Below are 17,401 nucleotides of genomic sequence, written 5' to 3'. Positions count from 1 at the left end.
GATGGTAATTGCAGCCATGAAATTAAAAGACGCTTGATCCTTGGAAGAAAAGCTATGACCAATCTAAACAGAATATAAAAAAGTAGAGACATCACTTTGCCAACAAAGGTCCATCTAGTCAAAGCTATGGTTTTTCCAGTAGTCATTTATGGATGTGAGAGTTGGACTATAAAGAAAGCTGAGTGCCAATTAGAATTGATGCTTTTGAACTGTGGTGTTGCAGAAGACTCTTGAGAGTCCCTTGGACTGCAAGGAGATCCAACCAGTCCATCCTAAAGGAAATCAGTCCTGAAAATTCATTGGAAAGACTGATATTGAAGGTGAAACTCCAATTCTTTGGCCACCTGATGTGAAGAAATGACTCACTACAAAAGACCCTGATGCTAGGAAAGGTTGAAGGTGGGAGGAGAAGGGGACAACACAGAATGAGATGTTCGGATGGCATCACCGATTCGATGGATATGAATTTGAGTAAGCTCTGGGAGTTGGTGATGGGAGCCTGGCATGCTGCAGTCCATGGGGTCACAGAGTTGGACTGACTGAGCAAATGAACTGAACTGTGAACCTTGTGCCCTTGGATCAAGAGTCTCTTTTCAAAGTACTCTTCACAAAGTAAATTTGACTCCAGTATCCTGATGAGGTAGGGTAAGAGGAGTGGGTGGCTGCTTGGGTTGGGAAAAGGGAACTATAAACTTTCAATCAGTCCTCCAGATTTCAGCCCCATCCTAACTCTTTGCCTTTAGAAGTACTTGATACTTCTACTTCCAGACTGTCTATAGATTTACATCAGTAATTGATCCTTTGCTTGCAGCAAATCAGTAGAGCAGAGAAAACTGATATTGATATCCAAGTCAGTTATAACTCAGACATGTTTTTCGTCGTGCAAAACTTTTTGACACTTGTGGTCATATGACATTTACGGCCACACTTATGTGGTTACCCCTCCCAAGTTTTTGTCATTGTAGGTTTTGTCATTTAAAATTGTTTCACTCTCATTTTTGGTAAGAGGGAAGATAAAAATGCATGTGTTCAATATGCCACGTTAAAGCACATGTACTTAACTAACTTTAAATAATCCAAGATCTCAATTCTGTCCAATGTAATATCTACTACTGAATCCTTACATGCAAAATGTCATATAAAAGGAATGTTTATTTTGTATTACTTGAAATGTGTCAGCATACATGTAATATGAAATCAGCACAAAAATAAGATTAGAAACCTTCAGCTAGACAAATCACATACCCTATAGGAATAAATTATTTAACAGCCTTAGTATTCTAGTGAGTCAGTATTTATATCCAATACAGAATAGTTTTTTGAGCTTTTAAACTCACAAAGCAACAAAATTTCCACGTATATAAAGACAATATATGAATTACATTTAAGCAGTCACATTGTAACGAAAAGCTAATCAAGATGAAAATTTCTCTCCATACTCTTGCTATGCACCTTAAATGACTATCATTTAAAAAACACTTTGTATCTGATTACCATTTCTATACAGCTACAGTGTTAATATCATATGAATTTCTTTTTTCACATAAAGTATCTTTTATACTTAAGAAATTTAGGCAATATATTATTATCTAAACTGGAAGACAAACTTACTTTTCTGCGATCCACCCCATCCCAGCCCCTAATCCCATTGTAACTAATGGAAAACTGAAACTCAGCATGTATTCACCATATGCTTACCAAGTGAAAAGATAAACACATACCTTGGTCCTGGTGGGGGCTTTGTTCTGTCTTCTCTCATTCCATACAAAGGCAATGGCAGCCATAAAGTGAACACCATGATTCATTGAAATAGGCCCCAATAATTCTAGGATTTGCTGCCTCAAGTTCTAAAAAAATTTGAGCAAATTACAAGTGCATTAAAATTTATGAAAGCATTAATAACTGGACTGCACTTTTAGTTTTTCTTGGAAGAATATATAGAACTTGTTTGTTTTACCACCTAAATCGTGATAGTGAAGTGAAGTGAAAGTTGCTTAGTCGTGTCCGACTCTTTGCCACCCCATGGACTATACAGTCCATGCAATTCTCCAGGCCAGAATACTGGAGTGGTTAGCCGTTCCCTTCTCCAGGGGATCTTCCCAACCCAGGGATCAAACCCAGGTCTCCCGCATTGCAGGTGGATTCTTTACCAGCTGAGCTACCAGGGAAGCCCAAGAATACTGGAGTGGTAGATAATGGTATCTGTGGTAAATAATGGTGGAGGAAAGTTTAATAATGTTAAGAGATGCAACTATAGTCATTTTAATTCAAAAGGAAAACAAATAACCTGTAGCAGTTTAATCCAAATATTAAAATAAAACATCATTTTATTTAAATTTTCTATTGATTTCCAGCCTTCCTCCACAGTGCCAGGAATGCTCCCATGACTCCCAAGTCTAGGAAGTCAGATCTGGAGTAAGATTAGGTAATTGAGGGATATCAATTTGATGACTGGCCATAGCAAACATGCTTTTAAACAATCACGTAATTTCCCTCTAAATATAAAGAAGAAACTTTGAGAAATATCTGAAAGTATAAGAAGAAAAACAATTTTTGAATCAACCATTAACTTCATCATCCTGAGATAATCAGTATTAGCTCATGAATTTTCTTTATCCCTTCTTCTGCAGATTGTTTTTTAACATAATTAGAAATACAATATTTGTTCAATTATGTAAAATTCCTGTTTTACTAAACTTTTAAGCACTTTACATCGACTAAGAATTCTTCAAAACCATGATTATTAGTGGCGACATAATGTAACACTGAGTAAATAATTTACTTAATCATTCCCTTATTGTTCAGGATCTCTTTTTTCTTGCCATTAAATAAGACTGTGGTGGTGGTAGCTTAGTCGCTAAGTCATGTCTGACTCTTGTGACCCCATGGAGTGTAGTCTGCCAGGCTTCTCTGTCCATGGGATTCTCCAGGCAAGAATACTGGAGTGGGTTGCCATTTCCTTCTCCAGATCTTTCCAACCCAGGAATCGAACTTGGGTCTCCTGCATTGCATGCGGATTCTTTACTGACTGAGCTATGAGGGAAGCCCATAATATTTATTATAAATAAGGCTATAATAAATATTATACATATTTACATAATTTTGATTACTTTAGAATTAATTACTAAAGAAGATTACTAGGTCAAAAACTATGTAACTTAAAGATCTCTGTACATATTGCTAAACTATTTTCCAGGAGAGATTTGCATATTAAAATGTCAGCTTGAAATGTTCTAAAAAAGGAATAAAGTTATAACATGTGTGACTGAATCTCAAAAATATTATGTCACATGAAAGAAGTTAGACACAAAAGATCAAATAATATATAATTTCTTTTTTATAGGAATTGGCCTGAAAAAGCAAATCGATATACAGAGAAAACAGATTAAGGGTTGACGGTGGTTAGGGATGGGAACGAAGTGCCTGAAGATGGGCATGAAGAATCTTTTTGTGGTGACGGCCATGTTGAAACATTAGATTGTGGTGAGAGTACTATAGCCCTTCAAATTTACTAAAAAAAACACAATGTATTATATATGCTTAAAAAGTGTGATTTTTTAAATGTCGTTTCAAGAAAATACTTAAAATTACTTGGTAACTAATTCCACAATCCACACAGAGTATCATAAATACTACTCAAATTATTCACAAATTTGGAACATAATCTCTAGCAGAGTTGTCAAACAGACTCTTGAGCTCCAAGGGTGAAGAGTGACTTATCTAACCTTTGTGGCTCCAAGGTTAATAGTGGTAACAGAGGCAGATGCAGCGATGGTCGTTTTTTCCGAGGAATCAGCCTGATGCAGCACGCTCCAAAGCAGTGTCACTGAGGACATGATCATGTGAAGGATCGAGAGGATCCCACTGCGGGCTTCACAAAGGTGTTTGTGATCTACACTGACCAAAAGCTATCAAAGTCAGGGGAAAAAGAAACATGTTATTTACTGAGGTTTACAAATGGGGACTTATTAGGCCTCACAGTCTTTAAAAACCAGTCAAATATTCGTGCAGTCTCACCTGGTGATACTGTGTAGTAGGATCCAACAAACAGTAGTGGATAATGGCCGTGACCCCTTCCAAAAGGGTAAGAATCATATCTGGTGGGATAATTGATGCCATCCACAGGGGCCTGGAAGAAAATGTATCCATGTGAACACAAGGTCTGTGAACAAGACATTTGTGTTTCATCAATAATAAATGTCCAGCATGCGCTAAGCACACAGTAAGGGCTCAATAAATATTATATAAATAAATAAATTAGGAGCTTTTATATCCTCATCTAATAAAATAAGTGTGACACATTAAATGTACTAAAGTTCTTTGGGGATAACAAATTCTAAACAAAATCAATAAATACAGCCAGCAAATCTCTGGCAACTATGTAATGGCAGGCATATCAGTATTAAAGGATACAGCCAGTTTTCTTATATCCAGTACCTGAGCTCACACAGGAGATAAACCAGACACTAGTCTATTAAACACCTGGATAAATTTTGACAGATTAATTTTGAATATGGCCTGGGGATACATATAAAATTTGACACCAGACAATGAAAATTCAAAACAAGAAATAAAATCAGATGGGAAAAGAATTATTCATAATTGTAAATTAATTTTAGTGTGACATTAACTTGCACTTAGATCAACATGTCATATAAACCAAGGAAACCCTTTGCAAAGCTTTCTGCTACTTTTGCCAGCTCAGTCAAGAAGAGCATCAAAATTAATTTCAGCTCTATGGAGGAAAAAAGTCCTGTTAATCTACTCCTTCTGTTTTCCATTCTTGATTCTTTTATGGATACGATTCCTCAGTTTTCTTCTTTATGAAAACAACATACTACGTGTAACCTAACAATAACCTCTAATTTATTTACCCAAATTGCAACTGACTTTCTAGATGATGAAGTGGTCATACATGTAAAAAATGCCAATAATGACAAAATTAAAAAATCAATTATTACCTACTATCAGATAATCCTGTTTCATATTTGTACTGTTGAATTAAATTATCTAAATTTCTGCAAAGCTGTAGTGTCACAGAGACAACCACTCTCTGGAGAACTTTTCCCATGTAAGGCAGAGTAGATGTGATTAAACCAATCCACTGTGGGTGCATCTTACAGGCACAGTGTTGATGCAAAGCTCGTATCACCGCACAGAGGAACATGCCTTGAGATGTGATCGGCTGGGCGTGCAAATACTGAAGAGAAGTCATGGGCTGATGGGGATTGATGTGCTCCAGATCAGACACCACAAAATCAAAACCTGTTTCATTCTCTTCAGGGATAGTCATTACCCTGTGTTCCAGAACAATGAGCCTCTGAAGCACTTTGAGAAGTTGTGACTGGAGTGTGCTGCCACTGTCAAATTCATCTTCGGAGAAATTGATCAGGCTGTCCTCTGAGAAACCTTCTTCCACGGCAATCACGTTCTTACCTGCCATCTTTTCACTGTGCCATTTCTGTGCACTAAAGATAGATGACAGCAAACAGTGAAGAATCACTTTCTGAACTTTGCACTTAGATAACATATCAGAGATAAAACTAGGGAAACCTTTTGCTGAGCTTTCTATGACTTTTGCCAGCTCGGTGAAGAGGAGTGTCAAAATTTCGATGCTCATCATCTGCATGTTTCGATTGCCTATTAAATCTTGTGCTGTAACCTTGACATGAGTTGGGTAATGGCTACGCATATAATACAAACACAGAGAAATAAGGATTTCTATGTACATAGAACTCCGGAAGTTATGATTTGAGTCCACTGGAATGTGACTATAAAAATCTTTTCCCATAACAGAAATCCGGTGTCTGGCCAAAAGATTCTGAAGCAGAGACAACTGAGGCGTATATGCGTTATTTACACTAGTGGTTGAAATGGCATTTACAAAAGCAATAGGGTTAGTTTTCAAGATGGCCTTGATGGCAGAAAAAGCATACAGAGTCCTGGATGAATCGTACAACTGGAGATACAAAAGCACATGTTGGTAGAGAGGATGGATGTTGAAATTGGGAGATTTTCGTGATCCTGGAGAACCCATGTCACTCTCAATTTCAGAAATTTCTCCCTCGCCACAGCTGTACCAGTTCTCTAAATCCAGACCGTCGCTGAAGAAAACACTGGTCTGCTTGGGTTTTTCATTTGAAGCTTTCTTCTTGTCATCATCCTTTTTTCTGGCAAGTTTTACTTTAGGTTTTGCTCCTGGTTGTTTACCTGACTCCTTAACAATTGTTTCTTTCTCGGAGACTTTTTCTGATAATTTTTCTTTAAAGCTGAACTGAATGCTACTGTGACTTCTCTGTCGACATCTGGTTTCTGTAGAAGCAACAGAAGAGTCATGGAAAGTCTGTGTGGTTCCTGAAATACAAGGTGAGGAGCTGTTTCTGGAAATTCCATTTGGCATACACTCACAGCTTCCCTCTGCAGACACAGACAGAAACTGAGAACTGTCATTATTCAGCAAAGCACTCTGGCTCTGCTGAGCAGGCTGATCTTCGTTGCTAGTCACCTCCTCGCCTGGATCCACATCACTGTCCTTCGGGGGCAGCCCTTCAATTTCTGACTGAGATGTCACTGATGCAGATTCCGCTTCGAGGCCACTGACAACTTTACATATCAGGTCAAAGACCACCTGCTGAACATCATCATCTGGGGAGCCTGCGCTTGGCGCTTGGGAATCGTCTTGTGCTGTCATGCTCTCAGGATCGGCTTCATAACTCAAGTTGTCCCCAGCAGAGGACTGAGAACATCCCGAGTCAGACCTCTGAAGTATTTCTATCTGTTGGTCTGGCAGATCGAAATCAGACACAACCATAGGGATTGTCTCACTGCTGGTACTTAGGAGGGACAGTCTGTCACTTAATGGATTAACAGTAAGGCTGAAGTTCTCCATTTCGTCCATGGTAAGTGTCTTTTCACCATTTCCTTTTGATGCCATGAGTTGTACTTGGCTTACTGGCAAAGAAAGAGAGTAAAGAAAAACAATACAAAATACATTAAAATAATTGAAATGTAAACCAAACAAGATTTTTTAATCATTACTTTCATTACTTACTTATATTTTTCTATTAAAACGTTTATTAATGTGTTAGACCTTTTAAGGTAGAAAATTATGTAGATGACTATTAATTAGAATTTAATAAAGACAACTCAACATTAGAAGGGCTATTATTCAACTGAATTAAACAAAACAGCACATTTAACAGAGATAAAATATAAAACGTTGCCCTTATCCCCAAATATGACATTCTTTTAAAATAGTTCAGTATATAGTTAATATATAAATACATAATCTCCTTGATTTTAACAAACTTCAACAAGCATTTATAAATTATCTAGTTTAAGTAAGGCCCTAAATGAGAAGAGCATGAGAAAAGGAAAAAACATCACTCTTTACTCTGAGAAGTTTTAAAACGAGTAGGGGATCTCACAAATACCCATTTCTGTGCCTTTAGGGGAGCATTTCTTCAGAGAGGGTGAAGGCTTAGTTCCATGCAAGAAGTGCAAAATCAGAAGCTTCAAATTCAGGGAAAGCATCATGACACCACAGATGAGGTCTGAGAATGATCTCAGAGAGGTGAGAATTCAGCAGACAGGCAGGAAGTACTATAGGCAAAGTGTTAATGCAAAGAAGTGCTGGCGGTAAGCAGAGCAGAGCATGTTCTTAAGAGGATTCAGGGGAAGCTGTGGAAAGGAAGCTAGAGAAAGGAACCATGGCTCTGTAGAAACACACTCAAGATGAAGCAGGAGCACAGTTCTGTTCTAACTTCACCACCTACCAGCTGTGAGACTGAGAAAGCCCCAGCCTCATCAGTAACATGACCTTTTCATTCCTGACCTTACAGGATTATTTTACAAGAGAGATAAATGAAGTTGATTCTTTTGTCTGTAAAGTACAATAATCTAAGGGGCCATTACTGGTGTATTATAGAGGGTATCATTTGACAATCTGTGAATGTCTATTCATTTCTATTATTAGTAATAGTATTCTATTAATAGTAATAGCAAATACTTATCAAATATTAATCATAACAGTGAACGTTTATCAAACATTTATATGCCAGTCACTGCACTAAGCATGTCACTAGCATGACCACACCCAACACTCACCATGAAGTTTTGAGAGCTGGGTATAATCATCCTCATCTTACAGATGAGGGATATGACACCTGAAATTGAAATGTGCACTGAAAGCTTACTATAGATTCCCAGTGGAGTATCTATAGAACACTGCAGGACCAGGACTATAAAGTCTACAGGTTATTTGCTAATACTGAAGAATGTTTCTCACCAGAGCTATGCTAATGCCTCCCCTGAAAGAGTCAGCTGATAACAGAGATCCAAGTCCTCTAAGATGGTCAGTGATGAGGTACAAACTGACACACGCAAGCAGCACTACTGCATGCAGAGGGGAAAAATCGGCCCATGGAGAAATTCTCATGTTTGGTTCTCTTGACAATCACTGTTGTGTGTTCGCCTCTCTCTTTATTTATTAATTTAATTCTAAATAAAGTTGTTCTACTTCCATGTGATATTCACCATTATTGCAGGAAAAGTTCTGCATGAAATGCTTGTCACTCTCTTCTCCAGGAAAACAGGGAGCTTTATTCCAGTAACGTTCTGCTTGCACTCGCTGCACTGAAACCCTCTGAGTTTTGGGATGCAGTAAGAGCAATAGCAGTGGTTCCAAAACTCTTGCGATATCATGTCTTTGCAGAACTTGGTTCAGCCAGGCTTGTCCCACAGAGCTGGTGGAACCATCGAGACTGTTAAGGCTATCTAGCATGATGAACAGTGACCTACAATAAACACCAATAATTAAAACAAAGAACAGAATACCTACTTTAGTTTTAATACTCTAATTTTTAAAAAATTAACATTACTCTAAGTTGTATTTCTTACATTGAATTAACTATTTTAAAGTAATTATATTTCAGAATAACTTTTGACTACAGAGTTTTAATAACCTTAATCCCCAGTCTCAGTAGATACAATGAAAGAAAGAAAAAGAAAGTGAAGTCACTCAGTCATGTCCGACTCTTTGTGATCCCATGGACTGTAGCCTACCAGGGTCCTCTGTCCATGGGATTTTCCAGGCAAGAGTACTGGAGTGGGTTGCCATTTCCTTCTCCAGGGGATCTTCCCAACCCAGGGATCGAACCCGGGTTTCCTGCATTGCAGGCAGATGCTTTTACCATCTGAGCCACAAGGGAAACCAAAAAGATATGAGAAAGGAGAAAATAGTCCTCTCTCTTTTCTCATACACTTGTATTTTTTGAAATTTCACAAGCATACATTATTTCTATAAGATAAATACTGTAAAAAAACAGAAGAAAAAACTTGAGAATTAGTCTGTTTCAGCGCCATATTACTGTTTGTATCACTAAATCTAGCCCCTCTACAAGTCAACACTATTTCCATGTTGCTCTGTGCTCCTTTGCTCTCATTCTCTTTATTAGTTGAAGCCATGTGCTTAATTCAAGGAAAGACCTTTTGTGAAAGGTGTGGAGGTATGGTTTGGGATCAGAAAACCAAAGATAAATCTGGGCCATCTGCTTTATCTCATGTATGATGATCTTGGGCAAATCACTTAACTTCACTGTCATGATGAGAACAGATGGTTACTGAATTAGAGGTGGTACTTGTGAAGTACCCAGTCCCAGGGCCCAGTTTACTAGAGGGGTTCGGTAGCAGACCATTAGAGAATGCTGATGCTGCTTTATACCAGCTGAGGTAACATCCAGCTATCTGATGCTAAATGGGGCTTCAAGCACAGTTAGATTTGGGGCCACCTTGATGAGACTTGCTGGTGAGCCTGCTATCTGATGTTGATGTATGTAAATCTACCTATAAATGGCATCTCCTTGGAAGTTACTGCAAATCTTATTTCTGGTATCTGAGGCATCTATGTAGTCCAAACAGCAAAACCACTCTCAGGCAGCTAACTGTAGATTTTTTGAATCTACAGAAGTGATCCACAGAAGTGTCAATATTTTAGTTCTAGATTCTAAGTCTGGTTCAGGCAAGATTGGGAATAATTGTTAGAGAAACACTTATACCTTCTACTGTTTATATGAAATTTCACTGAATGTAGACTCAAGAAGGCTGCACCTGTTTTTACATCCCTGACATTTAGAATGGTATCTGGCATATAGGAGGAACTTGATGAGGTCACCCGATGAAACGAAGGGGCACTGGGTGCTCCAGAAATACAGAGGGAAAATCGGTTAGATAAATGAAAATGCCATGCCTTTTAATACAGCTTAGACTAAAAAAATAATTTATAAATTTCTTTATAAAATCTGCAAATTACTCTCTCCTACTCCTGCCAAATTAGCCAGGGGATTTGAGAACAGAAACATTAAGATATCTTACTATAAAACCTGAATATAAGGGTCACACAATCTTGAGGGCATTAGCCCACTGTGGCCCCTTTTGCCTGGCAAAGCAATAAAAGTTACTCTTTTTCTACTTCACGTCCCCTCAAAAACACCTGAATATAAAATGTAACCAACCTGTCAAAAGACCGTGCAAAAGATGAGGACTTATTTATATGGAGGTCCCTTGTCAGATGCCAAAGAACTGCAAACTTTGCATGTGCTTCCATCCTTATTTTCTGAGGACAAATATGGGAGATGATTTTATTATCCATGAATATATTGAGTGATTTTTAGTAAAAAAAAAAAAGTTGCTATTTAAGACAGTATTATGTTCAGCGTTCACAGTACTCTAGTACATGCTGAAATAAGCTGTATTTTTTTTATGGAAACAGAAATGCACAAAATACTTAAATATATACAGAAATATTAAACCTAAAGGATCATCTCATGCTGCCATATAAGTTATTATTTAGTTTAGGTGATTAGTTTACTAGATTATTTTATAACAGGGGATGGAAAGAACTAATAATGTACATGTTACTATATCTTGACTACAGGAAGCACTTTCCCCTTCATTTTAATATAAGTACACAGTAGTCAAAACTAATTTTATGGCGCTATAGAATTTGCTTTTGCTCCCAGAAATTATATATTAATTCCAAATATATTAATTCCAAACTTATCATCACTTATAAAGCTGGTTTATTAGATTAAAATTTTAAGGACTTAAAAAAACTATTTCTACACAAAAACTATCACATCACTTTTGGGATTATCTGGGAAAGATTGTGTGATAACAATGGATGAAATAATGTAAGAATAAATTATTTAGAATGATCAATATTTGACATTCGATAATAATGCATTAGTAGAAATTATAGTATTATAAGAAATTGTATAGTCTTCTTCCAGCATTTGTAGAATCCATCAAGTAAAAAATCCCCCAAATCAGACTGCAACTGTCTAAACTGTGACAGGTTAGAGGAATGCCTACTTTTCCTGTCAGCTTAATATGTGCTTTTCCAATGAAGCTTGCATTTGTACATCGACCAATAAAAACACATAAAAAAAAGTAATAACTGATACTTTAATTTTTTCATGGATATACAATATCCTTATTCAGAACTTAGAAATGTTATACAAGTAAACAGGGATATAATTTGTCGTAGATTTATACTTAAAATAAAACAAACTATTACATCAAAATACAAGGCTTTATTTAAAAATTTCTGAACAATTCTGAAAGAATGTATTGAAGGAGAACTAGAAAATTAACATTTCTCTTGGAATAAACTTTTCACTCTTCTCATTCACTCCATTTGCCACTTCCCTGCTGCCAAATGCTTCATTTACTCAATAGAAAGCCTTTTGGAATATAACCTATTCAAACTCACTAGCATTTAGAATTTTTTAAAATGAGGGCAATCCACTTCTAAAAGCTGTTCAATAAAATTTTCTATTAATATAAGAAAGCAGACACAGGAAGACCTCAAACTTCATTGGGTTACCCTGACCAGGTCAATCAGAATGATCATTACAGCTTCTTTTCAGGCCTGCTCATAACTCAGCCATCTTTAACTGACACTTATGAATCACACTTCATATACATAGGATAAAAAATCCTTATTTATTCTCTGTCCATGGAATTCTTCAGGCAAGAATACTGGAGTGGATAGCCATTCTCTTCTCCAGGGGATCTTCCTGACTGAGGGATTGAATCCAGGTCTCCTGCATTGCAGGCAGATTCTTTACCATCTGAGCCATCAGGGAAGCCCATAACCTCACATATTAGCATTCTGTAACTTACAAATGTTATTTCACACACATTAGTAAATGAATCCACCAGTTTCATAACGGAGACCACTGAATACATCTTTAAACGACCCAAGAACTCAGACCAGCAACAACTTGAATCATCACTCCCCACTCCTGATTCACAAAATAAACCCAGCATTTGATTTGGATTGCTTGATTTTTCAGATTACTGTCACTTTTTATAAAGAACTTTCCTCTAAGAAGAATAGAACACATTTATTTTAAAGACATGATAATCATTCTGAATGAAGTTATCTTATTCAGATACTAGATGCCACAATTTTCCTAGGGTTTCCTTAATTTGCCTTTCAGTATAACGGGAGCAGGGGGTAGGGTGGGCACAGGACCAGCAGAGAAGAATTTACCTTATCTTTATGGGTTAACTGCTGACTTATCACATCCTCACAGATGCTGGATGAAGGAACCAAGTTATGTAGTTGATAAAACAGTTCCACACTCTTCTGGTGGTGCTGAGGTGTCGCATCTCCCAGCTGGTTCCACAATGTTAAAGCTACATGCTATTTAAAAAAAGATGTAAAAGTCACAGTGTCATACAATTGTAAATGAGAACTTCTAAACATTTCCTATTAGGTACAAACAAGCCTCTGACTGCCGGACCTAGAAGGTCTTAATACTCATTATGTCGCTGAAATGAGATTTAAAAGTGTAGCTTTCCATCTGCTTACTTCTTGTCATCCAGGTTTTTTAGGATCTCTTACAACAGACCCTCCTTTAACTAAATTTACTTTAAGCACCAAATATGTTAGCACTTTTTACAGGGCCCAGATAAGACCCCATTTCACTATTCTAGTGACATTTAGTAAAGTGATGCTAGAATACACTATCTTTAAGAGGATGTAAACCCCACACTGAACGAAGTTTAATGTTTATGGTTGTATGTCACGAAGTGAAATACAATTCATAGTTCAAATATCCAAACTTCTTAAAACATAAAATAGGCTGTGTGTATTTCAGCGCTACATGTGTTAACACAGCACATGGTGATCTATGACAGTCATCAGGGTTCACCACCACCACATGATAGCCCAGCTTTAATCTAGCCGGACGGACCATCTGAGGGATACAATGACTTGAAGATTAAAATTTTTTATATATAAAGAATCTACCTGCTTAAGCAAAATATACTTGATGTTCTTTCTATGCCAAGGATATCATATGTGCTGCTGTGAAACAAATCAAAGGATATGCATGTATCACAGATGATCATCAGACAATTTAGGGTTGGAAAACTTTTTTCTGGATATTTTGGAGACCTAAAGTTGTACTCTATGAAAAGCAAAAGTGTTACAACCATTTCATCTGGAAATATATTTTTCAGTATAAATGAACTTTTCTTTTTACCCCAATACTCCTCTTATTCTTTTTTCCTCTTCACAAAACTGAGAACAGGATTGGCCAAGCAGTACTGATCAAATATGGTACATGGTATCTTTTCCTTACAGTATGATGTTAAGAGGTGTTCAATTAAGCCTGACTATCATCTTTGAAATCTCTGCTAAGCAAATCAGGTTGAGTGTCGTCTTAGTCATGCTTGTAGTTCTTAGAACTTACCTTGAAAAATTCAGTCTTCTCAGCTATGTATCTCAGATTGCCCGGTGTGAGAGGAGGTCTAATCACCACAGCTACTCGTCCCTGGTTTGGACTTAAGGGCTGGGCAGGCTCCACACTGTTGATGTTTTCCCCAGTGACCATGGCCACAGACTGAGTCAATCCCACCAGGTCCATCACTAGTGAAATGGCAACACTCTGCACACTGAAATCACTTGCTTGGCTGCAAGCATTCATCAGCGTCTGGAGCCACAGTGGAGGCTGCACGTGCTCCCAGTCTGAAAGAGAAGCCAGAAGCCAACACAGTCCATCACAGTGAACCTTTCACGCATATTCTGTCTTCCAAGTTAATTTCTAAAAACAAAGCACTTATATCTAAGAACTTTAGGCCTTGCTCTATGAACAAAACCATGGTTTCTCATATACACTACAGCTTCAAGAAAATAAAGCAGCAACAGGAATTTCATAAATTTTTTAATATGTATTTTTCTTATGCCAAGTCACACAATCCATTTTCTGTCCTAAAAAAGTTTATTAATCAACAAATATTATGTAGCTCACTGCCCTCTGTGTGTGTTATACATAAATTTAAAGGAATGTAAATTTATATGATGCTAGTCATAATAAAGGAAATCAGCAGATCTGAATGTTACACTAATTTTCTCCAGAGAAAGGAGTTAATTTCCTCCTTAGCGTCTGCTTGCTCGCCAACAAACTGTGAGATATCATGATCACAAAATTCTCCAACATATCAATCTCCTCAAAATGACAGTATTTTGTTTTAAAAAACTTACAAATTAAAGCAATGCATTTAAAAATTAACTGGCTAAAAAAAGAAATCAAATCCCAGTTTTAATATCTGAGCATTCCTTAAGGGTGAGTGGGTGGGAAGCATGCTATAGAACATATTTTTAAATAAATAAAACAGAGACAACCTTACCAGTGTCTGATTTTTCAGAACGTAAGTCTGAGGTATGGTTCCCCTCGGCAATGTAAACTGGGAAGCTGGAGCACTCCAGGAAGAGCTGGCAGGCAGCGAGGAAGGCAGAGAGGTATTCTTTTGAGGTTTTTTGTTTACTTATATTTCTGTCTTTTACGTCCCCCTGGGAATCCCTGTCCCAGTTCAAAACCTCTCCCTGTTCTCCACTGAGATCCCCTTGATGCTCTGGAGCCAAAGCCTGAGAGAAGGCGTTGCTCTGGATGATGTAGAGGTTGATGAGTCTGGTGAGAAACTGCTGGACATACTCCAAGCAGCACTGCATTGCGGTTTTCTGGGCTGTCTTCCCACTTCGGGGTGCCGTCCCCTGAGCGATTATGGAAGGGGGCTGGATGATCGTTTCTTCAGACCCCACAGTGGAGGCCGTTTCTGTTTCAGAGGATGTGCTCCCAATCGGGATGGCAGCTGCCCCCTGCCCCTCACTCAGTTCTCTGTCAATGTCATCAGTTCGGTCTGCTTGATACTGTATGAACTCAGTGAACCCACTCTCTGATGAGCGACTACTGGGTGGATTTTCTCCATCTTCGAACACTTCGGTAGGATTTTCAAGAGAAACTGATGAGACCTGGTAGTCAGTAAAAAGAGCAGGAGGCTGAGTAGCTACATGTATATGCTAGAAATTAAAATAGTCACATTTTGAAAGACGTCAGCTATGGATTAGACTTATTCACAACTTAACTCACATTTCACAGTCTAATCCATATATCTGGTTAACTCTTAAAACAGTTTCTATAACTGATTCATGTACCTATGATAACAGGAAATACTGACACAGTTCTAATTAATATATTAATATAAAGTCATTCAAGAAATATTTATTATTTGCTATATGCGTAACTTAAGCTTAGGTTCTTGAGGACAAAATATGTATACATAAAACTCTCTGATCTATATCCTTGTTTCAAACTACTAACAGTTTATTCAATCTACTTCGTGAAATCACTTTCCTAATGTCTAAATAATGCATGGAAATGAGACATGCAATGTTAAAAAATTACATTTTAAGAACTAGAAATAAAATCTACTAGGTCTTCTATTCAGGACCATATGAAAGTGAAACTTGTCTGAAATATGTAAAAGTTCCATTTTAATGTTTGCCATTAATCTTACACTCTTTCAACGAAGAGTTATTGAACCCATACTATTTGCCACATTAGGTACTAGCAATAAAAGGAATTATTTATAATCTAGAAGAGATAATTAATTACAACACAAACAAAAAACGAACCAACTACTGAAGTAGAACAGAGCTAGAATAGAATAGATTAACTGTTCCTTGTCTATAAAGGTAGGATGGGTATAATCATCAAGCATATTTTCTGGTTTAGTAAGTAAACAAAAGCTGTATACATCATGAAATCCTTGGGCAACTGTACCAGAGCATAATTTGAACTTGAATAAGATGACTAAAAAGTGATCTTATGGACAATCCCTGAAGATATACACTCTAAATGCTGCCACAAAGCTGGGCCTCACCCAGAGTTCTTTGCCTCAGTGAGTGACACAACTGCTCATCCAACGAGGAAGGCAGAGAGCTAAGGGCGCTTCTCGCTACTTTATCCACCACTTCTCCACACTTTCCCTACATCCATCCCAGTACAGTGGTCAAGGGTGCTGGCCATTAGTTTGCTGCTGCTAAGTCACTTCAGTCGTGTCCAACTCTGTGCGACCCCAGAGATGTCAGCCCACCAGGCTCCCCCGTCCCTGGGATTCTCCAGGCAAGAACACTGGAGTGGGTTGTCATTTCCTTCTCCAATGCATGAAAGTGAAAAGTGAAAGTGAAGTCGCTCAGTCATGTCCAACTCTTAGCGACCCCATGGATTGCAGCCTACCAGGCTCCTCCATCCATGGGATTTTCCAGGCAAGAGTACTGGAGTGGGGTGCCATTGCCTTCTCCGTTAGTTTGCTAAGGCTCTGACATTTTCTCATTTGGCAAATTACTAAACCTCTCCAAACCCAGGTTACCTAATCTATGTAACAGAGATGGCAATATTTTATACATTTAAGAATTACTATGAGGATTAAGTTAAGATAGTATATACAGTAGGGGGAAAAAGTGAAAGGGTTAGTTGCTCAGTCATGTCCAACTCTTTGCGACTCTATGTACAGTAGCCTGCCAGGCTCCTCTGTCCATGGAATTCTCCAGGCAAGGATGCTGGAGTGGGTAGCCATTCCCTTCTTCAGGAGATTTTATTGACCCAGGGAAGCCAGTTCTCCCACATTGCAGGCACGTTCTTTACCATCTGAGCCACCAGGGAGGCCCCTGTGTATACAGTACTTGCCACTTATTAAACAATAAATGTTAGCAGTCACTTGTTACCCTATCAGTCCATTACTACAGCTTATGGACTTTTCCTCCTCAACACATGGCTGATCCATCCATTTCTGTCTTCACTCCCCCATGGTGTTAGTACATGTTACCACCACCTCTTACCTGCACTACTGCACATCGCCCCACATCCATTTCTGTTTCTCAGATCCATACCCCAAACTGCAGTCAGAGTAACGTTTCTGATACACAAATCTGACTATGTCACTTGCCTTTTTCCCTTCAGTGTCTTTCCATTGCTGCTAAGATAAAGAATAAAAGCCTTAGTACAGTGACAAGGCTCTGTAAGGCCTGGCCCCACCTGCGCCGACAGCG

At 38.0% G+C, this 17,401-nt stretch overlaps 1 protein-coding gene across 6 annotated transcripts in view; it reads right to left on the bottom strand.

Annotated features, from left to right (window-relative positions):
* The window catches only part of DOP1A (DOP1 leucine zipper like protein A), a 130,868-nt gene that overhangs the window by 25,526 nt on the left and 87,941 nt on the right, over positions 1–17,401 (bottom strand). For all 6 annotated transcript variants that reach the window (XM_070376250.1, XM_070376249.1, XM_070376251.1 and 3 more), the window contains 9 exons: positions 14,701–15,322; positions 13,764–14,038; positions 12,557–12,709; positions 10,512–10,612; positions 8,536–8,795; positions 4,962–6,951; positions 4,018–4,129; positions 3,726–3,908; positions 1,722–1,847 (listed from right to left, as the gene is read on the bottom strand). In XM_070376250.1, the coding sequence (XP_070232351.1) occupies positions 1,722–1,847; positions 3,726–3,908; positions 4,018–4,129; positions 4,962–6,951; positions 8,536–8,795; positions 10,512–10,612; positions 12,557–12,709; positions 13,764–14,038; positions 14,701–15,322 (3,822 nt within the window). The remainder of the gene's footprint in view (positions 1–1,721; positions 1,848–3,725; positions 3,909–4,017; positions 4,130–4,961; positions 6,952–8,535; positions 8,796–10,511; positions 10,613–12,556; positions 12,710–13,763; positions 14,039–14,700; positions 15,323–17,401) is intronic.

This window comes from Bos mutus, chromosome 9, assembly GCF_027580195.1.
Source record: "Bos mutus isolate GX-2022 chromosome 9, NWIPB_WYAK_1.1, whole genome shotgun sequence".
NCBI classification, from domain to species: domain Eukaryota; kingdom Metazoa; phylum Chordata; class Mammalia; order Artiodactyla; family Bovidae; genus Bos; species Bos mutus.
This window is presented reverse-complemented; position numbering and strand designations above follow the sequence as displayed.